Source organism: Prionailurus viverrinus, chromosome B3 (genome assembly GCF_022837055.1).
Source record: "Prionailurus viverrinus isolate Anna chromosome B3, UM_Priviv_1.0, whole genome shotgun sequence".
NCBI lineage: Eukaryota > Metazoa > Chordata > Mammalia > Carnivora > Felidae > Prionailurus > Prionailurus viverrinus.
In genome coordinates, this window is record NC_062566.1 from 79,583,319 (window position 1) to 79,595,464 (window position 12,146).

At 36.5% G+C, this 12,146-nt stretch overlaps 1 protein-coding gene across 1 annotated transcript in view; it reads right to left on the reverse strand.

Moving 5' to 3' along the window:
• Nucleotides 1-12,146, reverse strand: part of SNX6 (sorting nexin 6) — a 62,244-nt gene that overhangs the window by 18,936 nt on the left and 31,162 nt on the right. Inside the window, exons 8-9 of the mRNA XM_047862685.1 lie at nt 10,284-10,389; nt 1,035-1,110 (exon numbers count right to left, since the gene is read on the reverse strand). Coding sequence (XP_047718641.1) covers nt 1,035-1,110; nt 10,284-10,389 — 182 coding nt within the window. The remainder of the gene's footprint in view (nt 1-1,034; nt 1,111-10,283; nt 10,390-12,146) is intronic.

Genomic DNA, 12,146 nt, shown 5'->3' on the forward strand with positions numbered 1-12,146 from the left:
AGATTAATGTGGAAAGCTAACATAAATTAAGTAAGGGACAGCTGTGTAAGCAAACATTCAGAGAGTATTTCCATACTAACACATACAACAGCTACCCTCTGGTCACCCTAGGACTACCCTGAGATTCACTAAACTTAAAAACTAAAACTAGCCTCTCTAAAAAGTATAAACTAATACCATCATATTTTACTTTAAAAGTCAATTTGGCCTCCAAAGAAATACATACATACATACATATACTGTATATTCTAATTTCAGAACGTTTATTTATAATAAACTTCATCAAAACCTAAGAACATTTTGACATAAGTTCTGTGTCTCTTCCTTACACATACACACACGTCAGCCAATTTTCATCAAATAACACTTTGTAAATGTTAAAATATACATTAAAGTCAATTTTTATTTTTCAGATTTTCTTTTTAAATGTTTATTTTTGAGAGAGAGAGCATGTGAACTGGGGAGGGACAGCGAGAGAGGGAGACAGAGGATCCGAAGCAGGCTATGTGCTGATAGTAGAGAGTCCGATGTGGAGCTTGAACCCACGAACCGTGAGATCATGACCTGAGCAGAAGTCGGACATTTAAACTGAGTTCCCTAGGCGCCTCTATTTTTCAGATTTAAGAAATAAGAGAGAAAGAGTAGAGGAAAAAATAACATTGATCCAAGTTTATAAAAAAGTTCCTTATTACTGATGTGTTTTGATGAAGATATTCTAAATGCCTGCTGGGTCAGGCATTCTACATGCCCAGGCTGCTAGCAAAATTTTTGTTTTATTTAATGTTTTAAAACTTTTTTTTTTTTAATGTTTATTTTTGAGAGAGAGACAGAGTGTGAGCAGGGGAGGAGCAGAGAGAGAGGGAGACATAGAATCCAAAGCAGGCTCCAGACTCTGAGCTGTCAGCACAGAGCCCAATGCAGGGCTCGAACTCACAAACCATGAGATCATGACCTGAGCCAAAGTCAGACGCTTAACCAACTGAGCCACCCAGGCGCCCTGTGTTTTATTTAATGTTTTAAATCAGAATCCTTACTTGCATATATCTGTAGAATCCTGAGTTCCTAAAGCATATAGCGAAGAACCAATCCTATTGTAATCATCTGCAGCACCTATGGAAAAGATTGTTAGAATTTCATATATTTGTTCATTGATTCAAAAATACTTATTGAGCATTCACCTACTAAACAAATGTGTATACAGTATGAGATATTCCAAGTCTGGTGAAGGAAATGACAATAACTATAATATAATTTGATGGAATATTATATCAGAATATTCTATCAGAAGTAGGTAAAAACTACTTTGGGAGCAGGGGAAACCAGAGTAAGTTAGGGAAGGATTTATAGACACTACCGAGTGAGTCAGAACTTGCAGGATAAGAAAAATCTTTACCAGACAAAAGAGGGGAGAGCATTCTGGATGAAGGGCAGAGCATGGATACAGGCTAGTAAGACATAAAAGAACACAGTATATTCAGACAGCCTTCTAGAAAGAAGGCACTACAAGGATACAGAGGGGAGTGGAAGGAGTTGAAGATGGAAAAATAAATTAGAGGTATCTTGGAGGGAAAATGGGTTTTTGGATGCCATGATAAAGTTTGGATTTGATCTTATAAGAATGGGTGTTATTAAACATTTAAAAATAACAGTAGTGGTAAAATCAACCACTGCCTGGAATAAAGACTAGAAGTGGAGAGACACAGAAGGAAGAGCAACCAACTACGAAATTTTTGGGTCCAATACTGATTGTTAGGATCAAAGTAGCGAAAATACTGACAGCAGAGAGGAACAACAAGGCTGGAAGATATTTAGGAAACCTAATAGGTAGGATTTACAATTAGGAAATCCTAATAGGTAGGATTATAAACAGGAGACCTGAGGTAGGAAGAAAAATTATGGAGCTTGGGAAGCTACATGAATGGTGGTAGCACCATTACCCTTAGGTGCTAGGAAGCAAAGTATTCAACTTTAGCACAATACTCTTCCTATTCCTAGCACTCACCCCCAGGACAACTTGTTGAAAAAAGATTACTTGTTTCAGAAAAAGGATAGTACAGTGCAATGGTTAAGCTCATGGTCCTGGGACCCAATTTACCAGCTATATGACCTTGAGTTTATCACTTAACTTGTGAATGCCTTGCTTTCTTCATCTGGAAATGGGGATAATAATGGTACCAGTCTTATAAAATTACTTGGATTAAGTGAGTTAATCAATGTTACTATATATCTGGCACACAGTGAATATAGTACTATATAAATGTTTGCTATTATTAATGAAATCCAAGATGGTGTACTTTGTATGGATATTTCCACTTATCCTCAGTAGTATGTTTATAAGGTTTTAGTGTGTTTATTCTTTAACAAAACAGTAATCCTTACATTATACTTTATATGTTGTACAAAGTTATATTTAACAGATAAGGCTGAAATTTGGTGACTATTTACTTAGTGTTATTCAGAAACAGATCTATTCTGGTATCTTTCATAAAGATACTTAGAATACAAATTTTGGACTCTGAATAGGAACTTCTATATGTGAGACTTTTCACTATTAACCTAAAATTTTAAGTTAAAAAATCACATAAAGGTTGGTTTATCAAGGCAGGTATCAAAAATGATTTGTGTCCAATATCACATACAGTAATATTTTATACTTAAAATGACCCTGAAATTATTATTATTTTTAATATTTAATTTTGAGAGAGAGAGAACGAGCAGGGGAGGGGCAGAGTGAGAGGGAGACACAGAATCCAAAGAAGGCTCCAGGCTCTGAGCTGTTAGCACAGAGCCTGACACGGGTCTCGAACCGTGAGATCATGACCTGAGCCAAAGTCGGAGGCTTAACCGACTGAGCCACCGAGGTGCCCCTGAGACTTTTCTTTTTTTTTTTTTTTTTTTACATTTATTTATTTTTGAGAGACAGAGAGAGACAGAGCACAAGTGGGGGAGGGGCATAGAGAGAAGGAGACACAGACTCCGAAGCAGGCTCCAGGCTCTGAACTGACAGCACAGAGCCCACACGCGGGGCTTGAACTCACAAACCATGAGATCATGTTCTGAGCCTAAGTCAGACACTTAACCAACTGAGCCACCCAGGCACCCCCTGAGATTATTTTTTAGAGCAAGAAATTCCTGTCTCCTAGTATCTGGCTCTGAGAACACTACCCTTTTCGGCTATTACATCATTATATGATCACAGAAAATAAGCAAACTACCTTGATTTTATATACATCACAGTGAGGCTGAAAAGCTTAGTTTTTCATAGTCCAGGCTAGTTAAGTTCATGCGTTGTGAAAAAAGTTTTTACTTTATAATTTTATAATTATGTAATAATTATAATTTTGTAAAATAGATTCGCCATCATCTCTTCTACAAATACTGTTCCATTTGGCCAAATAGAATAAATAAGAATTATGTTATCTTAACAGATGACTCTCTACCTTTATAGTTCTTTATGTTTCCATAACACAAATATATACCTCTATTAAAGGACTGACTACAATACACTGTAATTTTCTGCTTTTCAGATTTCTGCAAAATTTCTGCAAAATTATTAATTCCTGAAGGGCAAAGAGTATATTTTCTTCATCTTGAAATTACCAATGCCTAACATTATGGTTGGCAAATAGGCCAATGTTTACAAACTATTTTATTTTTTACTTAATTTTATTTATCCTATCCTATCCTATCCTATCCTATCCTATCCTATCCTATCCTATCCTATGCAGGTCCACGCCCAACATGGGGCTTGAACTCATTACCCTGAGATTAAGAGTCATAGACTCAGGGGTGCCTGGGTGGCTCAGTCAACTGAGTATTACACTCTTGATTTCGGCTCAGGTCAAGCATGAAGTCTGTTTAGAATTCATTCATATTCTCTCTCTCTCTCTCTCTCTCTCTCTCTCTCTCTCTCTCTCTCTGCCACTCTCCCCCTCTGGTGTTCTCTCTATTAAAAAAACAACAAAAAAAGAGTCGTATGCTCTACTGACAGCCAGCAAGGTGCCCCTGAGCTAAATAACTTTAAAACAATTTTTAAAGTATAGTAGGATTCTATTTTATTTTAATTTTTTAAAGGATTTTATTTTTAAGTAATCTCTTCATTCAATATGGGGCTCAAACCTACAACCCTGAGATCAAGAGTCGCATATTCTACTGACTGAGCCAGCCAGGCACCCCTAATAGGATTCCATTTTAAATAATCAAAAATAAACTTAAGGATACTCCTAATTATTACAACTAACACTAGTATATATACCATTTCATATTTACAAAGTTTTTCTTTCTTGAGGGGGTACAGGCGAGGCCTGTGGGCTCCAGCCTGGTCCAGTTGGTGGAGTATGGGGGTCCCCAGGAAAGCAAACAGGGTACTGCTGGAGCCCCACAGGGTGCACTATGTGACTCTGGGTGTGTAGAGGGAGTAAGTGCAGGTCTTGATGGAGGGACAGGGAGAGGACAGACTAGGACAAAGTTTCTCTTAACAGAGGAGTAAAACGTGTGAGATAACTCATCTTAATGTCATTTTATAAACAAGGGAACCAGTATAATACCAATTAATTATGTGACTTGCCCAATGCTCTAGAGCAAATTGGTAATAAATCTAGGAAGGAATTCAAGCTTCCCACACTTTATAGTTCTTAAGTACTGAACAAGCAAATATAAATAACTACTTCCTTAGAAGAAATCTATAAGTTACAAAAATAGAATAAAATATAAAAATAACTCTTAGCCTTCTCCAAAGAATGACACAAGAATAGAAGGTATCAAGCCAGAGACTTTATTTCCTTTCTGTTACAGCATGTAACAGTACTCCAAAACAGAGGTTCTTATTTCTAGGTACCAGCTGAACTGTCTCTATAACAGAGGTTCTCAAATTTTTTGGTCTAAGGACTCCTTTACACTCTTAGAAATTATTGAGGATCCTAAATAATTGTGTTTATGGGGGTTATGTCTATCAATATGTACTGTATGTTTTTTAAGTAAAGCAAAATGATTAAAAGTATTAAAATCATAGTTAACATAAGTAATATTTCAAATGAAAAATAACTATATGTATTTTTAAATTAGTGAGCAGAGTGACACTATTACATTTTTGCCAATTTTTTGTGTCTTTATCTTAATAGAAGACAGCTGCATTCTCTTACCTGCTTCTGCATTCAATCGTAATATTATAATACACTGCTTTTGTTCAAATATGTGGAGAAAATGCAGTCTCAAACAGATATGTAGCTTTATTTTCAGATAATTGTGGATATTCTTTTTAAAAAAATATTTTTTAATGGTTATATTTATTTTTGAGAGAGAGACAGACAGAGTATAGCAGCGGAGGTACAGAGAGAGAGGGAGACACAGAATCCAAAGCAGGCTCCAGGCTCTGAGCTGTCAGCACAGAGCCCGACGCGGGGCTCAAACTCGTCAACTGCGAGATCATGACCTGAGCCGAAGTTGGACACTCAACCGACTGAGCCATCCAGGCGCCCCGTGGATATTCTTCTTTGATACCACCCCAAAACTCAACCAATAGTAGTTTCTTTAAGAGTTAGTTGTAATGACATGGATGGGAACTGGAGAGTGATATGCTAAGTGAAATAAGTCATACAGAGAAAGACGATACCATACGTTTTCACTCTTATGTGGATCCTGAGAAACCTAACAGAAGACCATGGGGGAGGGGAAGAGGAAAAAAAAAGTTACAGAGAGGGAAGGAGGCAAACCATGAGAGACTCTTAAAATAGAGAATAAACTGAGGTTGATGGGGGGGTGGGAGGGAGGGGAAAGAGGGTGATGGGCATTGAGGAGGGCACCTGTTGGGATGAGCACTGGGTGTTGTATGGAAACCAATTTGACAATAAATTTCATATTAAAAAAAATAGTTGCAGTGGGGAATCTAAAATCATATCAATAAACTTTCTAAGCTCTATTACATTAAACTCCATTGGTATAAATAAGTGATATTAATCCCAAGATCATAAAGTTGGTTTAACATTTGAAAATCAATCAATACATAATAGACTAAAAGGAAAAAACGGGATTATCTGAACACTGCAGCTGCAAAAAGAGCATATGAAAAGAATCCAACGCTCATTCCTGATTTAAAAAAAAACAACCTCTCAGATAAATTTAGAAGACAATTTTTTCACCCTGATAAAAAGCATCTAGGAAAAACCTACACCAAACACCATAACTAATGGTTTAAGAATGAATGCCTTCCCCATAAGCTAAGGAACAAGGCAAAGATGCCTATTCTCACCACTTCCATCCACACTGCACTGGAGCTATAGGTATAGCTTCAGTACAACGGGGCAAAGACAAGAAATAAATGGAATCTAAATTGGAAACAAGTGTAATTGCTTTTATTGGCAGATGATCATCTATGTAGAAAATCATAAGGAATCTACAAAATAGTTACTGGAACTAATAAGTGAGTTTATTTAGTAATATTGCAAGATACAAGATCAATACAGAAAACACACTGTATTTCTATATATTAGCAAAGAATTAGAAACTGAAATGTAAAAAACACATCATTTATGATAGCATCAAAAAATAATTAGGGATCAATTCAACTAAAGGTGTATAAGATCCTCGGACTTCAAGCTGTATTACAAAGCTGTAATCATCAAGATAGTATGGTATTGGCACAAAAACAGACACTCAGATCAATGGAACAGAACAGAGAACCCAGAATGGACCCACAAACATATGGCCAACTAATCTTTGACAAAGCAGGAAAGTATATCTGATGGAATAAAGACAGTCTCTTCAGCAAGTGATGCTGGGAAAACTGGACAGTAACATGCAGAAAAATGAACCTGGACCACTTTTGCAGCAACCTCTTACTCAACGCATCTCCAGGGGCAAGGGAAACAAAAGCAAAAATGAACTATTGGGACCTCAACAAAATAAAAAGCTTCTGCACAGCAAAGGAAACAATCAGCAAAACTAAAAGGCAACCGACAGAATGGGAGAAGATATTTGCAAACGACATATCAGATAAAGGGTTAGTATCCAAAATCTACAAAGAACTTATCAAACTCAACACCCAGAAAACAAATAATCCAGTGAAGAAATGGGTAAAAGACATGAATAGACACTTCTCCAAAGAAGACATCCAGATAGCCAACCGACACATGAAAAAATGTTCAACATCACTCATCATCAGGGAAATACAAATTAAAACCACAATGAGATACCACCTCACACCAGTCAAGAATGGCTAAGATGAACAACTCAGGCAACAACAGATGTTGGCCAGGACGCGGAAAAAGAGGATCTCTTTTGCACTGCTGGTGGGAATGCAAACTGGTGCAGCCACTCTGGAAAACAGCATGGAGGTTCCTCAAAAAATTAAAAATAGAACTATCCTATGACCCAGCAATTGCACTACTAAGTATTTATCCAAGGGATACAGGTATGCTGCTTCAAAGAGGCACATGCACCCCAATGTTTATAGCAGCACTATCAACAATATGCCAAAGTATGGAAAGAGCCCAAATGTCCATCAATGGATGAATGAAGAAGATGTGGTATATATACACAATGGAGTATTACTTGGCAATCAAAAAGAATGAAATCTTGCCATTTGCAACTATGTGGATGGAACTAGATGGTATTAAAGCGAAATTAGTCAGAGAAAGACAAATATCATATGACTTTACTCATATGAGGACTTTAAGACAGAACCGATGAACACAAGGGAAGGGAAGCAAAAATACAATAAAAACAGGAAGGGGGACAAAACATGAGAGACTTCAAATATGGAGAACAAACAGAAGGTAACTGAAGGGAGGGGGATGGGCTAAATGGGTAAGGGGCATTAAGGAATCTACTCCTGAAATCGTTGTTGCACTATATGCTAACTAACTTGGATGTAAATTAAAAAAAAATAAAAAATTAAATTAAAAAAAAAAAACGGTGTATAAGACCTGTACAATATAAGTTAAAAAACATTGCTGAGAGAATTATAAGGAAGACCAAACTAAATGGAGAGAGATACTATATTTACGTATCAGAAGAGTCAATATGGTTAAGATGTCAATCTTCCCCAAACTGACCTACAGATTCTACACAACCCCAAAATCCCAGACAGCATTTGTGTACAAAGTGACAAGCTAATTCTAAAATCGATATGAATTGAAATATGTCAATCAGAAGAAGACAAATCCCACACGATTTCACTCATATGTGGAATTTAAGAAACAAAACAGATGAACATATGGGAAAGGAAGGGGAAAAGAAGAGAGGGAAACAAACCACAAGAGACTCTTAACAATAGAGAACAAACGATAGAGAGTAGACAGAGGGAGGTGGGTAAGACATGGGCTAGATGGGTGATGGAAATTAAGAAGGGCACTTGTGACAAACACGGAGTATTGTAAGTAATGAATCACTAAATTCTACTCCTGAAACCAATGTTGCACTGTACATTAACTAAGTAAAATTTAAATAAAAAAATAAAATCCATATGAAAATGTAAAGAACCTAGAGGGGCCAAAAACAACTTTGGTAAAGAAGAAAAAAGCTAGAAGATTTATGTAAGAAGGGATGTTCAACATCATTAGTCATTAGGGAAATGCAAATTAAAAATTAAAACTACACAGAGACATTACTGACTTATGAGAATGGCTGAAATGAAAAAGAATGAGTATCCTTGTTGGAAAAGATGTGGAGCAACTGGAACGCTCATGTACAGCTGGTAGGAATATAAAATGGTACAATCATTTTGGGAAAAAAGTGGCAGTTTTTTCCAAAGTTTTTAAAAAGTTAATTATACACTTACCGCATGACCTGGTCACTCTTTCAGGTATTACCCAAGAGCAACGGAAGCACATGTCCATACAAAGACTTACATATAGATGGTTCACATCAGCTTTATTTATAACAGCCAAAAGCTAACAACAACCCAAATGTCCACCAACAGCTGAATGGATGAACAACTGTGATATATCCATACAATAGAATAATACTCAGCAATAAAAAGGAATAACCTCTCGATACACACAACATGAATGAATCTCAAAATAATTTTGTTGAATTTCAAAGCCAAATAATAAAGAGTACATATAATATGATTCCATTTATATAAAATTCTAGAAAATGCAAACTAATCTACAGAGACAAAAAGCAGATCGGTGGTTTCCTGGGGACAGGGTGAGAAGGAGGGATTACAGAGGGCTATAAGGAAACTTGTGGAGGTGATAGATATATTAATTATCTTGGCTGTAGTGATGATTTTACACATATGTCAAAACTTATCAAATTGTATACTCTGAATACTACAGCTTACTGATATCAATTTTTACCTCAATAAAGATTAAAAAACCCCATTAGCCTATCTTGAACTTTGAATGAATCTTTTACATATGTGATTTTGTAACAACATGTATTTGATCATTTAGAAAATATCGGTTCAATGAATGATGCAGACCTTCCAAATGTTGATGCACTTCAGTATACATAAACAGTATCAAAAATTCACATATTCCCATCAATCTCCTCCCTCAGACCAGTCTTTAATTATTGGGAACCAAGCTCATGGGGATGGATACAAGTTTTCCAAAATTCTACTTATTGCTGGAAAGCTTGACTTTTATCATTGTCAACAAATACTGTCAGTTGTTTTCCTTAAAGTGACAGGGTCACTTAATTTTTAAGAAAATGTCTACCAAATACTCAACTACGAATAATCATCATTTGTCCACTGTTCTCTCAAGTAAAAATGGGGTTTTATGAAAAAAGCAACTAGTTTAGTTGCAACTCAATCACTAAAATGCTTTTCTAGAGAGAACCATCATATGTAATCAAAGTGCTTTACACATACCTCCCATCATTCAGATATTAAAAAATGTGAACCCAAGGGAAGCGATTTATTAATTAATAATTTTTACTGCTTCATCAAGGAATTTACTGCTTCATCCTTAATTGAAAAATCTGTTCTAACTGCAAATGCACCGTAGAAAGAATACAGTGACTATTAACATAATTTGGTGCTACTGCCCTGGTCTGTGCTAAGGCATCAGTAATTTTATCCACCATGGCTTTTGCATTATCAGTGTAAATATCAACATGGTGAAAAATACAAAAAGCATCATGGATTATTATGAAGATAGTTTTTACCTCACAGACTTGCTAAAAATAAAAAGAGCCCTAGGGTCAAGGCTTCACAGACCAAAGTTTGAGAACCACTGTTCTATATCAAGACTTTTACAAACTGTAAATAAAATAACAACTTTATAATTATTCCATTAAAAAAAGGTAAGCTTTAGCCACAGAGAAAAAAACCTTACTTTTGTGGGATCTTGTCATCCTATCAGATTTAGCAGATGCATCCTTAACTCGGTTATGATATTCTAAAAGAAATGTTCGTTCATGCTCAAAGAAATCATCTACGTCCTATGGGATCAAAAGAAAATGTAATTTTTTCACGTATTTGCTTTAGTGTAATACATAAATCACTTTACCATTATAATACAAAAAACCATTAAAACAGCACAGCTATCCTCTAATAATCAGATGTTCTACTGATTTCATCAGTAACTTCAGAGCCCCACATCAGGCTCTCTTCTGTCAGCTTGGAGCCTGCTTTGGATCCTCAGTCCCCACCTCCCTCTGTCCCTCCTTTGCTCATTCTCTCTCTCTCAAAATAAATAAATAAACTTAAAAAAATTAAAAAATAAAAAATAAAAATACTTTCCTCCTTTCTAAAATAGCAATCAGTTTTTGAAAAAGCAGCAGTTGAAATGATGTAAGACCCACATCAACAGAACACAAGGAAGAATCAGTGCTGACAAAATGTCCTTTAAAATTTGTAATACATATGTACCACTTTCCTTGACTGTTAAAATGGGATAAACCATCCAACTTGTAGGACTGAAGATTAAATAAAGTATGTGCTACCAAATACCACACTGTAAATGTTCAAAAAATATTAGTTACTACTAATCATACTCAATACAGAGCATTAAATGGAAGGAAGCAGGGTTCTTATTAGAAAGTAGCCACGGCATATGCAATGTCAACATACCAAGTGACCCATCTCTGAAAACCAAAGTATAAATCAAATGAATAGTACTTTCCACCTAAGTTTTACTGTAGACGTATCTATAAAAACAGGTAATGATGACAAAGCTGCATCATTTATCTCTTTCTTAGTGTTTGTTTCATAATGTAATACTTAGGTGTTATTTATTTATATATTTAAAAATTTTTAAATCTTTTTTTATTTTTTTAAATGTATTTTATTTTATTTTTGAGAGAAAGAGAGCACTAACGGGGAAAGGGCAGAGACAGAGGGAGATACAGAATCTGAAGCAGGCTCCAGGCTCCAAGCTGTCAGCAGAGCCCGATGTCAGGCTTGAACTCACAAACCGTGAGATCGTGACCTGAGCCGAAGTCGGATGTTTAATCAACTGAGCCACCCAGGTGCCCCTAAATTTTATTTTTATTTATTTATTTAAGTAAGCTCTATGCCCAATGTGGAGCTTGAATTCATGACCCTGAGATCAAGAGCCTCATGCTCTACCTGAGCCAGGCACCCCAAGACAAGACTAAAACCTCAAAGAAGCTCTTCTAACTCCAGATCTGAACCCAAGTCTGCCCCTAACATTTGTAAGACCAAGGGCAAATGTACAAATGGAGCCCCGCTTTGTGCCCCACCCTGCAGCTCTGTAAGGCACCTAAAGAAACCTCAGATGTATGTAACAGAACACTCTATTCTGCACACTGACCTTCCCTGTGCCTTCCCTTTCCCCAGCTGACCCATGGTCACCCTTGATTACCCACAGAAAAGGAAGACTTGGCTTCAGATTTGGGCAAAGAAATACCGGGTTCCAGATATTTCAAGCATGGTCTAGTTTGGAAGGAAGGGGTATGTGCTCCAGGTGGGCAAATTCCCTTGGACTGCAGAACTCTCGCCCGTTGGGAGAAGGAAGGGCTCTAAAGAGTGGATTCCAGGGCAGGGGGCCCAGTTTCTCAGGCCTAAGTATTCTACTATTCAAACTTCTCTTTTTTTTTTTTTTTTTTTTAATTTTTTTTTTTCAATGTTTATTTATTTTTGGGACAGAGAGAGACAGAGCATGAACGGGGGAGGGGCAGTGAGAGGAGGAGACACAGAATCGGAAACAGGCTCCAGGCTCTGAGCCATCAGCCCA